This window comes from Pelodiscus sinensis, chromosome 5 (assembly GCF_049634645.1).
Source record: "Pelodiscus sinensis isolate JC-2024 chromosome 5, ASM4963464v1, whole genome shotgun sequence".
NCBI lineage: Eukaryota > Metazoa > Chordata > Testudines > Trionychidae > Pelodiscus > Pelodiscus sinensis.
In genome coordinates, this window is record NC_134715.1 from 11,785,573 (window position 1) to 11,801,014 (window position 15,442).

The following is a 15,442-nucleotide window of genomic DNA, read 5'->3' on the forward strand; positions in this document are numbered from 1 at the left end:
CCTGTATACTGAACCCCTGACTCCCATCCCCATGCCAAAGCATTGATTTAAATGAAGAAAAACAAAACTTATTTGAGTTAAGGACCCAAGCAATGCTGGGTAAATCTTGTATTGCTAAATATGTCATGCAAGAAACTGCTGCAAAATCAAACGACAAAAGTTTCATACAGCAGGTTTTATTTTACATTACAAAATGACTACATGTCCACATGAACCGTGACCTCTGAGAAACCTACAGTGATTTTGACAGACTGCCAGGGCTCACAGAGCATTCAACATTTTACAAAAGATTCCCTGCAAAAGGCAGGACACGAATTTTAAAACGAAAGGTCATTGCAAGCAGCTTAAAAGCTTAGTTGTCAAGACCACTGGTAGTTCAGTCTTTACCATGTATTTACCAGGCGCACACTAACAATAATTCTGTTTGCTAAAGTGTCTGCTTTAAAACAGACTCTTTGGCCAAATATTTTAGTTAAACAAAACTAGCAGCAGTTATTGATAAGGTATCTTTACTTTTGAGCACAGTATCTTTATTAAACATAGAGACTAACTGTCACTGCTGATTGCATTAATTTCTTTGGGATTTTTTCTTTTCCATAAGTTTCCAGTTACAATCCCTATGAAAAGTAGAAGTCCTACTGTGCGGTTAGAGGTAAACTTCTTCCAACAGTCTTCAGATTTGTGTATGTCCAAAGTGTAAATCTGTGAAAGGACAGCACAATGCTCTATTATTATCTATAGTACCACAAGCATGCCAGTCACTTTCACACAAATAGGTCATTGCCTCAAAAAAAATTTATAGAGATCCACACAGGCAAACTTCAGGCATAGAACTGGGTTATGTACAGGCACAGGGGTATGTGTAAATGAACTACAAATGGATGAAGATATAATATGTACCAGAAAGGTATGGAGAATGAACAGGTATGAATAGTAAGGGCCAGTTTTTAAAGGTATTTAAGCACCAAAAGGTACAGACAAGAGATACATAGTGTGCTGTCCGTACCCTTAGTTGCTTAAATATCTTTAAAAAATCTGGCTCGAAGATCCAACACAAACACACAAAGGATAGAAGAATCCAGAGGAATGGGGTTCTTAAATTGTCATCCACAGAAAAACCAGAAGACAGCTGAAAAAAGAGCTAGAAATAAGGATTAGCTGGCCTAGCTAACTCCACTGGGGGTCACAGCTGCACAGAATGAGGAGAGAAAACATGACCTGCCAGTGGGATGTTCAAGGTCCAAAACAAGATGACAACCTAGCAACAGAGAACCACAAGCAAAAGGATGGCATGTAGGAAAAGAAGAAGGGATTAAATTGATCAGACAGTTAAATATCTAAATAACTTAGTAATATCACTTGTGTTTAGGCATGTGTAGACACTGGGGGTGTGTGTAGACTACAGGGTTTTTTCAAAAAAACTTCACCTGCGTCTAGACTGCAGCCACGTTCTTTCGAAAGTAAATCGAAAGAACGCAGGAGTTTTTTTGATCGCGGTAAACCTTATTTTACGAGGAATAACGCTTTTTTTTTTAAAGTACTCTTTCGAAAAAGGCGCTATTGAATGCAAACTGTGCTTTTTCAAAAAAGAATGTCTAGACTCTCTTTCGAAAAAGTGGCTTGTTTTTTCAAAAAGTCTACTTGTAGTCTAGACCAGTGGTCCCCAATGTTTTGGGGCTGCCAGGCGCCTGGGGGCGGGACTGCTCACGTGCTGGGCATACAGGGGCAGGGCCGCTCACAGGCCATGTGACTGGGGGCGGGGCCAAGCATGCACCGCATGCCCAGGGCCGGCACCGGCATGTGCCGCAACCCCGGGCAGGGGCTGTCCAGGCGCTGCGCGCCCGGGGCCGGCACCAGCATGCACCGCGACCACAGGGCCAGGGCTGGCACCGGCACGTGCCGCGATCCTGGGGCCGGAGCTGCCCATGCGCCCGAGGTTGGCACCCGGGGCTGGCACCTGCCACACGCCCGGGGGCGGGGCCAGCCCAGATTGCTCTGCAGGCGCACATAAATGGCCCAGCGGGCGCCATGGCTCTCACGGGCACCACGTTGGGGACCACTGGTCTAGACACTCTTTTTTGAAAGTATCTTTCGAAAAAGCCTCTTTTGAAAGAGGCTTGTAGTCTAGACATAGCCAGGAACAAATGATCCATTATGTGTCTTGATAACAGTTCTATACTTACCTTCCCACAAATTCTTATGCTCTCTTTTTCAAATATTCAAGCCTACCTAGTTTGGAAAACAGAAGCTCTCATGTTGACCCCAATGTAAAGGAATTCTTAAGAGAATGAAGACTATTCACAGAGCACTGCACTTCCATCAAATGTGCACGCATTCCTATATCACCCCGAATACATCTCATTTCCCTCAGGTGGGGGAAGATCACAGATCAGGCTCCAAGCCAAGTATCAGAGGGGTAGCCGTGTTAGTCTGAATCTGCAAAAGCGGCGAGGAGTTCTGTGGCACCTTATAGACCAGTGGTCCCCAACCTTTTGGGGCTGCGGGGCACCTGGGGGCGGGGCCGCTCACGCGCTGCGCGTACGGGGGCAGGGCTATTCACAGGCCACGTGACTGGGGGCGGGGCCAAGCATGCGCCCCACGCCCGAGGCCGGCAGCGGCATGTGCCGCGATCCCGGGCAGGGGCTGCCCAGGTTCCGCGCGGCCGGGGCCAGTGCAGGCACGCACGGCGCCCGCAGGGCCAGCACCAGGACCGGCAAGGGCATGTGCGGTGCCTCCGGGGTCGGGGCCGGGGCCAAGGCCAGCGCCAGGGCCGGCAAGGGCACGCACGGCGCCGCCGGGGTCGGGGCCGGGGTCAGGGCCGGCAAGGGTACGCGCGGCGCACCCGGGGGCGGGGCCAGGGCCACGGCCAGCGCCAGGGCCAGCAAGTGCACGTGCAGCGCACCCGGGGGCGGGGCCAGCGCCAGGGCCGGCAAGGGCACGCGCGGCGCACCCGGGGCCGGCCATGCACCCGAGGCTGGCACCTGCTGCACGCCCGGGGGCGGGGCCAGCCCAGATTGCTCCGCAGGTGCACGTAAAGGGCCCGGCGGGCACCATGGCGCCCTCGGGCACCGGGTTTGGCACCACGGTTATAGACTAACCGAAGTGTTGGAGCATAAGCTTTCGTGGGCAAAGACCCACTTCATCAGATGCCAAGTAGAGGTCAGAAAGCTAAGTATATAACAAGGCTGCCTATGGGTATGTGGACATGTCTCTAACAGGAATCACCCCCAGTCTACTATTGAGACCATCAATTTATTTTCTCCAGATAACTTACTATCACTACAAGTTTTACCTGGATGTGAACTGATATTGAATTTAAAGCCCAGTTACAATCAGAAATATGAATATATAAAAAAAGTGACACCTACTTCATTTTTTAAATTCTGATCCTAGCTGCTCTATTCAGTAAAATAAGTTTGACTTTTACTACATTTTACTCATCAGATCACCAAAACCAATATAGCTATGAGACAGTGAACTGGATTGTTTCCTGGCTGCCACATATAGAAACTTATTAATTAAATTACAGTTGTTTACAATTACATTTAATTAAGTAAATTACAATGATAGGCTATTTGCTGTTGGTGATAAAGTATGCAACAAATGGAACCCAGACTGTCTTGCAGATCTCAGACTGAGTTTGCAGGGCTTACAGTTAATAGATATGTATGCATCTGTAAGCAGTACCAATTTCATTGAGTTTTTGGGAGACAAAAGCTAGAACTCCATTTTTACATAGCTGTTTTTCAGAGCATAACCATATAATTCTGCATCTATTGCCAAGGCACTGGAACATTTAGTTTCCCACCATTAATATTCACACATCTTTTAATTTAAGTTAATGACACTAAGGTATTATGCAGAATTATAGAGAACTAGAACTTGAAGGGTCCTTGAAAGGTCATCAAGTTCATGCCCCTGCACTCACTGCAGGACCAAGCCCTATCTAGATCATCAATGAAAGATGTCTGTCTAACCTGCTCTTTGATACCTTCAACGATGGAGATTCCACGAACTCCCTAGGCAATTTATTCTAGTGCATAACCACTCTGACAGATAGGAAGTTTTTCCTAATGTCCAACTTAAATCTCCCTTGCTACAATTTAAGCCTTTGCTTCTTGTCCTCTGTCAGAGGTTAAAAGAATTTTTCCACCCTCATCCTTGTAACACCCTTTTAGGTACTTGAAAGCTGTTATGTCTTCTCTTTCCCAAACTAAACAAACTCAGTTCTTTCAATCTTCCCTCATAGGTCATATTTTCTAGCCCTTTAATCATTCTTCTTGTTCTTCTCTGGACCTTCTCCAATTTCTCCATATCTTTCTTGAAATGTGGTGCCCAGAACTAGATACTATACTCCTACTGAGGCCTAATCAGTGCAGATTAGAGCAAAGAACTTCTCAAGTCTAGCTTACAACACTCCTGTTAATGCATCCCAGAATCATGTTTGCTTTTTTTTTTTTTTTTTTTTTGGCAAGTGTCACACTGTTGACTCATGTGGCCCACTATGACCCCAGATCTCTTTCTGCAGTACTCCTCCCTAGACCAGTGTTTCCCAATTTTATTTGGCCACGGAATCCTTTTCAGTTTAAAAGAATTTCAAGGAACCCCAGAATTGGTCGAACAACAACAACAGCAACAAAAGCCCACCAGAGTTTGTCAAGCAAAAGAAAAGAAAAAAAAAGACGGTCTCTGTTGGCTCCTCTCGGAACCCTTACTTTCGCCTCGCGGAACACTACCCTAGACAGTCGCTTCTCATTCTGTATGTGCGAAACGGATTGTTCCTTCCTAAGTGGAATATTTTGCATTTGTCTCTATTGACCTTCATCCTATTCACCTCAGACCATTTCTCCAGTTTGTCCAGATCATTTTGAATTATGACCCTATCTTCCAAAGCTCTTGCAACCCCCTGCCCCAGCTTGGTGTCATCTGCAAACTTTACAAGTGTACTCTTTTTGCCACTATCTAAACTATTGATGAAGACATTGAATGTATGTAGAGTACTAAAGGTAAGTTACGTACCCATGTTAGGAAATGACTAAAGGCTGCTATAGGTGAAGGAATATAAAGATAGACCTGCCTGTAGCCATGATTGAAAATACAGTAAGAGCTGCCTTTTTGCTTCAATAATTAGAGACAAGATTGGCTGAATACTTTAGGTAAACTGATACAAGATTTTTAATCTAGAACTGCCACTTATTAAAAAAATTCAAAAATAAGATCACACCTGGTGAGTCAAGTGAGCACCTACGGCAGCCACAGCTGTGTAATAGAGGAAAGTCTGATCACAGTTTATTCCTGCTACACTTAGACCCATGAGCATTGCAACACTGAAGCCACTGAGCCACTGCTTTGTGTTTTCATTCAACCGTAGTGCTGTTGATTTCACACCAATGATAATGTCATCTCTTTTATCCTAGAATAAAGAAGGGTATTAGAAAAAAAACATAATACAAGTTGAGAAGTCATGGGTACGGAAAGTAGTTTTAGGGATATAATAAAAAAGGCTTTGCCTAAGGCAAAGGTTTTCAAGAACAGGTACCTAATATTCAGGTCCTAAATCCATTTTAGGCACCTAACTAAGGAGCCTAGTTCTTAAAACTGCTAAGCACCTGGCTGTTGCTACTGACTTCAGAATTACTGATACAATGCCATACCTAGGTATACAGCACACTTTAACAGTGAGGGCTCTACTCAGAGACATTCATTAACTAACTTACACAGATAGCAGTGAGCAGAAAAACATGGAATGATGGGGTAATCAGTGGGGTAAAAACTAGTGAATACAAAAAAAACTCTCTTAAAAGCACTTTTAGGTTTTAAATCTTTTGATTGCAGTGGGGAAATTAGTAGTCCCATGTAAGTCCAAAGTAGGGAGTTTTACACGTAAACAAACACATAATTAACAATAAGAAATTTAACACTCAGTATCACTGCTTTACCTGATGTGCGTAAATGGTGTCATATACCAAGGTCCACATAACTCCAGAGAAGTAAAGAGGCAAACACACAGACCAATCACATGAGCCTTTGATGGCAGACCACCCAAGTAAGGCTCCCCAATTAAATGTAAGCCCTGCAATTAACAGAAATAAGAAAAATATACAGAATTATAGTTTTCTAAAATGTCAGTGTCAGAAACAATCTAAATTATATTTTGCATCACCATTTGACATGCAGTACCTGTGCAGGCTTTGATTTTTAATCCCTACACATTTAGAGGATGGGGGATTCTCTCTTGGGAAACAGTGACTCTGCAAAAAAAATGTGGGAGTTGTGGGGATAGTCAGCTCACCATGAGCTCCCAGCGTGAGACTGTCCCCCAAAGGTCTAGTGCAATCCCTCGATGCATAAACAAGGAAAACTTAAAGACATCATCTCACCCAACTTGTGTCTCCAATATCCTGAGACGGACACTTAACAACAGTGATTACAGTCTGTATGGAACCAAGTGGGGAACAAGAATTTTATAATGGGTTCTTCAATCTACAAGAGAAGGTTACAATGATCCAATGGCTGGAAGGTGACGCTAGACAAATTCAGTGTGGAAATATGGCACCTATTATTAACAGTAAGGATAATTAACAACTGGAAAATTAATCAAGGGTTGTGGTGGATTCTCCCTTACTGGCAATTTTTAAATCAAGTTTGAATGCTCTCCTAAAAGACATACTTTAGCAATTATTTCGGGGATGTTGTATGGCCTGTATTATACACAAGGTCAGACTAGATTATCACAATGGTCCATTCTTGTGTTGGAATCTATGAATCCAGGAACATTGTATTCATACATGAGGATGGGAGAAAAGGAAGGATTATCTTATTATTTTTTCATGGGAAAAGAAAAGAATTATATATGAAAACAGGAGTGCTGATCGTTGTAAGAAACTCTTCTCATTTCCCTCCTACCAATCCCTGGGTTTCCATGCTCTTCTTGCATCAGCAGCAGACGGAAAGTGACTAACATTCCAGTCTCTAAATCAGCTGTGGCCAACCCGAAGCTCATGAACCACATGCAGCTCTTCCCACTCCTGGGTGCGGCTCGCGAAGCTCCCCCTGTGACTCGTAAGCCGCCCCTGCACCCTCAAAAATGGGCTTCTCCTCCTGGCTCCCTGTGCTGACCTGGGCAGGGGAGCCATATGGCACGGCCATGAAAGATGTAGAATTAAAGATGGTGTTGGGAGACTGCTGTGGTCAAAAAGCCTCAAAACACGTTTAAATGCATTTTCTTAAAGGGGCAGAGCTTTTTTTTTTCCCTCAACAACTTTGCCCTGGGTCTTCGCACTGAATCCACTGCTATCTTGGCTCTTTGCCCAGAATGGGATTGGCCACCTGTGACATAGTGGGGGTACCTGGCTGGTTTCTATGCTGCTGGCTCTGGGGTAACCCCCACTGGCTGCTCTGGGTACCACGACCCAGCAAAACAGGATGAGTCACTATGCAAACCAGTATGGCCAGACACCCCCCATGGAGAGGAACAAAGGAAGGTGGAATGCTGCCCTGGCTGGGGGGCAGGGCTGGAAGAGAGGTAGTTAGTTGCTGGCTGGAAGCATGGAGGAGACAGCCTAGGGAAAGGGGCTGGAGTTTAGGGGCCCAGTCTCCCCCATCTCAAGGGGGCCTGAGGCATCCTAGCCCAGCTCTGTGACCAGATTACATCTGTGCTGTATCCTGGAGAGGCAATAAACTTCCTCTATTCCACCGGCTGGTGCAGTCTGTTTGTGCCATTTCGGGGTGCAGGAGACGGGGAACCCCCAACGCGCCGTCACACCACCCCTGTTCTAAATTATTTGGTAAGACTGTATTGAACATGATGCTGTTTAACCATTACTATCAGTGACAGTAACAGACACCACATCTGAAGGGTAGAAAGCTGAGCTGCGATCAGTATACTGCATCATGCAATGTTTTTATTTCTTTTTTAAAATTTCAGAGAAGTACAGTGAGTATGCAAAGAAAAAAAATCCAATGATAAGCCAGTTGAATTGCTATATATTATATCAATACATATGAATTGATGTATACACAAAATTTTCAGCTAAGTAGCAATAAATCTAAGTACCTATATATTACACAGTATGTTCGCTCTCTAAATTATACTTGATTTAACTAGCATAGAGCTCCTTGCAAACAGTTGCACATGTGTATAGTCCCAGTGAAGTGAGTGGGACTATCCATGGATCTCAAATTAACTATGTGTTTAAATGTCTGCGTGACTCAGGCCATAAGCTTAAATACTTATTAGCCACAGAGAACTGTTAAAGGAGAGAAAGGGAAAGAAAACACAGTAGACAACAGTAGTGGTTACTAAAGGTAGTAGATATTAAAAGTGTTAATAAAAGTGGAAAAAATATGGGAAACAAAAATGTATAAAGGTATGATACTAAACTGTGTCAAGTTGGAATATAGTGCAATGAATCAGTTTACCCCAGTTAATGTAAATGTTTAAGATTGAAATGTAAGGTGCAATATATATTTAAGAAAGATTTCCAGAGGCATGTAGAAAAATGCCCCATATCTCCCACTTCATACTTAGGTGACAAAAGGATGATTTTTCAGTACCAGAGTTTGGGAAAAGGAGGGACTATAGAAAAGTTTTCCGGTAAAAGCATTTGCGGAAAAGAGCATCTAGATTGGCACTGACACTTTTCCGCAAAAGCATTTTTTGCAGAAAAGCGTCCGTGCCAATCTAGATGCGCTTTTCCGCAAAAAAGCCCCGATCACCATTTTCACGATCAGGGCTTTGATCAAAAGCTTTGAGCAAAAGGACTTTTGCCCGAACGGGAGCAGCATAGTATTTCCGCAAGAAGCACTGATTTCTTACATGAGATTGTCAGTGTTCTTGCGGAAATTCAAGCGGCCAGTGTAGACAGCTGGCAAGTTTTTCCGCAAAAACAGCTGCTTTTGCGGAAAAAATTGCCAGTCTAGATACAGCCCTAGAGTTTTACTAACTATTTAAGAAATGTCTGACATTCCAATGATCTTATTTGTGGTTTCAGGCCATTTTATCTAATATTCAAATTCAACTATTATGATTTTGCCATAATACTAAAAAAAGTTCATGTGAAAGGAGGAAAACTAGAAATTTTTAAGCTCACCCAAAACCAACTGTGGCCAATATGTGATTCTCTTCATCAGGGGATAAGTGATCACAAGAGACAGAGAGGCTGCTCCTAGGGCAATACTGTAATGAAGGAAATTCATTAAAAGACTTTATATGGTTTACTTAAAATAATTAATAATTATTGTACTGTCATTATTTTCTTGTCTTAACATCAACACTGTAGCATAAGAGGAGTGATACTGTATTGAAGACTGAAAGTATTATTTCATTCTAAAACCAGAAATGTGGTTGCTTCTATGTTGTTTTAACTGCCCCCTCTGCTAAAATTAATCATGCTTAGCTTCAGCGTGGTAGGTAAATAGTATAAGAATAAAATATCAGATATACATTACCTATAGTAATTTAGGCACAGAAGAACACACAAAGCCAAGCTCAGCTGTCCCCCAAGAAAAATAAAGGACTGAAAGGTTGAGATATCTCCAACAGCTATTGGTCGACTTGCGGTTCTTAAAACCTAAAAGAAAGAACATGAAATCTAATATACTAAGTTAAAATACACATTATAAATAAAGTTGATACCTTAATGCAAAGTAATGTTGGAAAAATTAAGCCTACAAGTGAGGTAATTCAAAAATTACGTGTCCTACACAAAACATTACTTTTATCACATTTCATATCCAGTATATGGCACGTATTTATGAATAAATAATAAAACCTTAAACTAAAATATGCAGTATTAGAAAATACTGCTTCTGTGTAATGAGACTGAATTAGAACTCATGTAGAAACTTAAGATTTGAATTTTATTTGTGTGCTTAGTTCAATATTGAATGAAGTTAACTTTTTGCTAGGAATGCCCCTATTTCAAGGGCAAAGGCATCTTTAAAGTTCTTCTTTATTCAAACCTTGTAAGTGCGTGAGTACTAAGATTTCTGTAATAGGGTGGAAGATTCTAGGATTATAAATAGGCAAGGCTCCTTGGCTACGTCTACACTACGAGTTTTCTTGGCAAAAAATATGCTAATGAGGGACTCATTTGCATGACTTGCAATCTCATTTGCATATTTTCTGAAGGGGTTTTTGCGCCAAAAGAAAATGTCCACACTGTTTGTTTTTGAGCAAAAACCCCAGCACAAAAATGGATCAGCAGAAAATATGCAAATGAGATCATGAGTCATGCAAATGAGATCATGAGTCATGCAAATGAGTCCTTCATTACCATATTTTTTGCCGAGAAAACTCTTAGTGTAGATGTAGCCCTTCTGTTCATTCACCCTGCATTTAAATGCCTGAAACCTTCATAAGGATGCTGTATACTGGTCATACTAGTAAATGGATTCAATTAGCTCCAAGCAAGATATAGAAAGCAATGGAATTTCTTTCGGGGACATGGATGTCAAAGAAAATGATACCAGTAACCAAGTGGAAAGCAAGTTTAGGTAGAAATGTATGTTATTACCTAAATTAACAATAAAATCAAATGCTAAGGAAGGAGTAAGTTGTACACTTTATACAGAACATATATACTGAGAGTTAGGTAAGAATGCCACCTCTAAAATTTACAGTGCTCTAAAAATGTATGAAAATGTTTGTGTGTGTAAACTTTAATACTAAATTATTTTCCTTTAAGTTTGGCTTGATTTTCCTCTTTTAGTTAAGACTACAATTATGCCAACATTGAGGTTTATAGCTTCTGCAGTTTAAGTGAGACACAATAAAAAAACGTTGTCAATAGCATACATCATCTTCACCATCATGCAATTCAGAGATGGCTACACTAATATAACATTCAAGAAAAATACAACTGGGGGTCTAGGATGTTTTAGTCAATCAACAAAATGGCCACTAACTAGATGTGTCACAACCAGAACACCCCTATTTGAGGTTTTATTTGTAAAATAATTTTCTATATGAATTTTAAACTTCTTACAGTTAATCAAATTACATTCTTGTCAATTTCACTGAAATTCCTTATTTTGTTATATTTAGATCCTATTTGTGCAAGGGACTTAAAGGAAGCAGCTTTTACTACCACATAGCAGAAACACAACAGTGTCGAGTTATCTTGCCTTCTCTTAGTATAAACCTATTGAGGAGACTGAACGTTGATATTACAAAAAGCTCATTCTTATTTGGGATACATGACCATTAGTTTAATTATGATGTAAAAATTCACATTAAGCAGAAATTGATACCTCAGTAGCTAGAAAATGCCGATAAAGAAATCCCTGATAATTCTAGGGATAATTTTAGCTAGTAAATTTAAAAGAAGCATATCAGTTAGTTTGGATCTGTTTTTAAGAAAATATGTATTTTGAAGAAACTTTGATTACACTGTAACTAATGTACCTAATCATGGATATAAATGATCTCAAAAACAAAGAACCACTGCTGCATTAGTACTTTTGGCTCTCTGTTATACCAAAAAAATCAAATTTACCATTTAAAGATAGATTAGTTAGTATATGACTTCTGAGCCGGGAGGAAAAAAATGAGATTACTTGGAAACTGTTTTCATCAGACATGCGTGTATTTGTACCAAATGACCAGTTTGTCTTAGTGAAAGACAAAAGAAGGCTTACTTCAATAAAAGGCCTGCAATTTACTTACTTACTCATCCAACATTAAGAGGAGCCTGCCTGTTCTTTTCAAGTCCATGGGGCTTTCTCTACCTTTTTGTCATAATCCTGATCCCACATGTCATTAATTGTACAGCCTGCTCCACGCATCAGGACCGCTCCAATACCAAACAGCGACAGCATATACCAATCTGGAAAACAGCCTGGCTCTGCTGCCAAGCCTATACTCCATGTGCATGGCAAATACAACAGCCACGTTCCTAGAAAAGTTAATTTGAAAGGGATTAGGGGAAATAAAGAGTAACTCCATTTATAACATAGCATCTTATAAAAGGCAAAAAAGTGTTGAATTACTAATTAAAAGCAACAGACACTGCAACACCAAATCTGAGAGTTAAGATGGCATCAGTGCAAGGCATTAGTGCCACAGTTTGATTCTGCACCTTTTCTTTTCCCTCCCTCTTCTTAATTGAGATGTTAATTATAAAGACCTATTGTCTATTTTCCCAGTAAATAAGAAAACAAACATGGAGGAAATGTGGTGTTTGAACAGTAGCCATAAAATCAGCCATTGCACAGAAGCACAATAGTTTGCAACCAAATATCTAGCTACCTTTATAATTATTCACAAGGATATACTCCAAAATGGATATTTCATAGAATATTAGGACTGGAAGGGACCTCGAGAGATCATCGAGTCCAGTCCCCTGCCTTCATGGCAGGACCAAATGCTGTCTAGACCATCCCTGATAGACATTTATCTAACCTACTCTTAAATATCTTCAGAGATGGAGATTCCACAACCTCCCTGGGCAATTTATTCCAGTGTTTGACTACCCTGACAGTTAGGAACTTTTTCCTAATGTCCAACCTAAACCTCCCGTGCTGCAGTTTAAGCCCATTGCTTCTTGTTCTATCCCCAGAGGCCAAGATGAACAAGTTTTCTACCTCCTCCTTATGACACCCTTTTAGATATCTGAAAACTGCTATCATGTCCCCTCTTGATCTTCTCTTTTCTAAACTAAACAAACCCAATTCCTTCAGTCTTCCCTCATAGGTCATATTCTCTAGACCTTTAATCATTCTCGTTGCTCTTCTCTGGACCCTCTCCAATTTCTCCACATCTTTCTTGAAATGCGGTGCCCAGAACTGGACACAATACTCCAATTGAGGCCTAACCAGCGCAGAGTAGAGTTTATATGAATTATCAATCCAATCCATAAAATATTTTATGTTCCAAATGTCACATGACCTGCTTACTAATAGACTAACTCAAGGGTGGGCAATAATTTTTGATCGGGGAACCACACCAAGAATTTGGTAAGTGGTCAAGGGCTAAACTTTTCCATGATATTAATGGAGGAGGTGCAGGTTCTGGGAGGGAGGTTGGGGGGTAGAGGATTGGGGAACAGGAGGGAGGTAAAGTCTGGGATGGAGGTTGGGTAAAGGAGGAGGGTTGTGACCTAGGGCAGGGGATTGAAGTGCAGGAGGGAGTGAGGGATCTGGGTGGGGGTTGTGACCTGGGTATGGATTCAGGAGGGGCTGCAGGAAGGCGACTGAAGAATGGGAGGGTAGAGTCCAGGATAGAGGTTGGGTGAAGGAGGGGGTTGGGACCTAGGATAAGGGATTGGGGTGCACAATCTGGGAGGAGCTATTGGTGCAGGGTGATGAGCTTTTCTCTGAGTGCTTGAAGCCCCTGGGTCAGGGGGGTACTTTGTGCGCTGCCTGCCCCACAAACACAGTCCAATTCTAGACAATGGGAGATGCCAGACTGTGCTGGGGGTGGGGGCAAAGCACAATTCCCCCCTCCCCCCCAAGCTCATGGTAGTGCTCAGAGAAGCACACGGCTCCCACATCTGGCCACCCGTATGGCATGCAGGGCCAGGACAGGCAGGAAGCCTGCCCAGCACAGGAGGCTTCCGCTGGGCCACAGGCCAGATCCAGTGGCTAGGTGGGCTATATTTTGCCCACCCCTGGTTTAACTTGAAAAGCAAATTGCAATTTTTCTACCACGAACAGAGAATACAGGAAACTGGATTTCTGGCTCATTACAACAATGTATAATCCACTAACAACTCTCCCCCTTGGCTATCATTCAATAAGGATGTCAGATATCATTTAATTTAATTAACTGCATGAAATCTTAACAGTTACATGATTATTTGATGGTCTCTTGGGGCAGGACCAGCAGCAATTGTGCTTCCAGACACATTCCCAGGGAGCCCTCTGCCACCCTGGGCTGCTGCCTCTGATACAACTTCCTGAGGACAGAGACTATGCTGGTATCCTGCCTGCCCCACTATGCTGTTACCTCTGCCACCCTCACCCTCTGTGCTGCTGCTTCTGTATCAGAGGCAGCAGTGTGGGGGTGGGAGGAGACGGCACTGTGAGATTCGGTGTTCGAGGGGAGCCAGCTTAAAAAGGCACTGGCTGCCCCCCTTTGTGATAAAAGGGTTGCTTACATGTTGTAAATTATTAGATTTCTGCTGCCTGAAGTAGTAGTATAATGTGATTTTTATTATAAAAACTCTGGAATTTCTTTTGTAAAGAAAACTGCTCTCAATCTCAAAAAGCAGCTTGTTCTTAATATCTTGTGTAAGACTCAAACAAGTGGTAGGTTGCAGTTGGACGCGTGTTTGGTTTTGAAAGCGATACACTTAAGATAATTAAGAAGGGATTGCACAGACTGGCAAGTGGTATTACTGTAGATATTTTAGCTTTGCCTCCAATTCAGACGTTAGCAGGTGGAGGAGGCTGAAATCCATTTTATAGCAGCACTTTGCATTTCTATGATCCCTTCCCCTGCCAACCCCAGGAATTGCAGCAGCCTTCACGGAGTCTATCCTCTCAGTATCCCCATGAGGCAGAGGCACCTCATTCCCCAGTGAGATGGGAACCAAGGGGTCAGACCAAGGGGCCCATGTAGCCCAGCAGCCTGCCCCCCATGAGGCCTGGCGCTTCAGTGGACGGGCAGAGACCCAGGGGACCACGCCCCGCTTCTGGCACTCGGGCTTCCCCAGTGACCGCGCGGGGCAGTTCAGCACCTTGGACAGCCGGGCCGGCAGCGGAGCGCAGGATCCCCGGCCCGGGCTCCAGCCCCGCACTCACCGATGGGCTTGTCGAGCCGCATGAGCCGCAGGTAGGGCTGCAGGGGCCGGGGCGCCGCGCTCACCAGCCCCGCCGCGGAGAAGCTCAGCAGCCGCCCCCCGCTCCCGGCCCCCCGCTCCGGCAGCGGTCCGGGCGCGCCACGGCTCAGGGCAGCGAGCGCGGCGGCGGGGCGGGCGGAGCCGGCTCGGAGGAGACGGAGGCAGCGGGGCCCGGCAGCAGCTCCATGGGCCCGGCAGAGCCGAGCGACCAGCGCCGCCATGCCCCGCGCGCGCGCCCTGATGACGTCAGTTGCGGGACGCACCCTCGGCTCCCCGAGCCTTAGGAAGTCCTGCGCCTGCGCAGCCCTTTCTCCTGCCCCGCGCGCTGGGCGCGAAGAGGAGTCGGGCGGGTCGCGCGCCGCTGCCGCATGCGCGTGTCGCGCGGCCCCAGCCCCGCCTCTCAGGGGGCGCCGGTTGCGGGGGCTCGCGCGGGCGCTGCTGCACAACCGCTCCCCTCAACTGCCGCTCTTCCCGCCAACTGCCGGCTTCCCGCCAACTGCCGCTCTTCCCGCCTGTGCGTGGGGCCCGCTCCCCGCAGTGCGGCCGCCGGCCCGCGTCCCCTTCGGAGCTGGGTCCCCGCCGCGCTCTGCAGGAGCTGCCAGCCGAGAAACCCTCCGCCGCTGCCTGACTCCCCGCTCGCCGCCGCTGTGGCCCCCAGC

General features: G+C 44.3%; 1 protein-coding gene across 1 annotated transcript; it reads right to left on the minus strand.

The window, feature by feature from the left end:
• Nucleotides 1–156: 156 nt before the first annotated feature.
• On the minus strand, nt 157–15,154 carry COQ2 (coenzyme Q2, polyprenyltransferase). The gene is made up of 7 exons (XM_075929507.1): nt 14,746–15,154; nt 11,731–11,897; nt 9,451–9,572; nt 9,093–9,178; nt 5,940–6,073; nt 5,225–5,413; nt 157–702 (listed from the first exon to the last, which is right to left on the minus strand). The coding sequence occupies exons 1-7, from the start codon at nt 15,002–15,004 to the stop codon at nt 547–549; spliced, it is 1,113 nt and encodes a 370-aa protein (XP_075785622.1). The 5' UTR covers nt 15,005–15,154; the 3' UTR covers nt 157–546.
• Between the last annotated feature and the right edge of the window lie 288 nt (nt 15,155–15,442).

Excerpts from the sequence above, each read along its gene's own strand:
- COQ2 (XM_075929507.1), bottom strand. The coding sequence starts at position 15,004 with ATGGCGGCGCTGGTCGCTCGGCTCTGCCGGGCCCATGGAGCTGCTGCC. Across the intron at positions 9,573-11,730 it reads ATCAGGATTATGACAAAAAG|GTTTTAAGAACCGCAAGTCG; the intron begins GTAGAGAAAGCC and ends TCTTTCTTTTAG. Across the intron at positions 6,074-9,092 it reads TTGGCCACAGTTGGTTTTGG|GGCTTACATTTAATTGGGGA; the intron begins GTGAGCTTAAAA and ends TGTTAATTGCAG.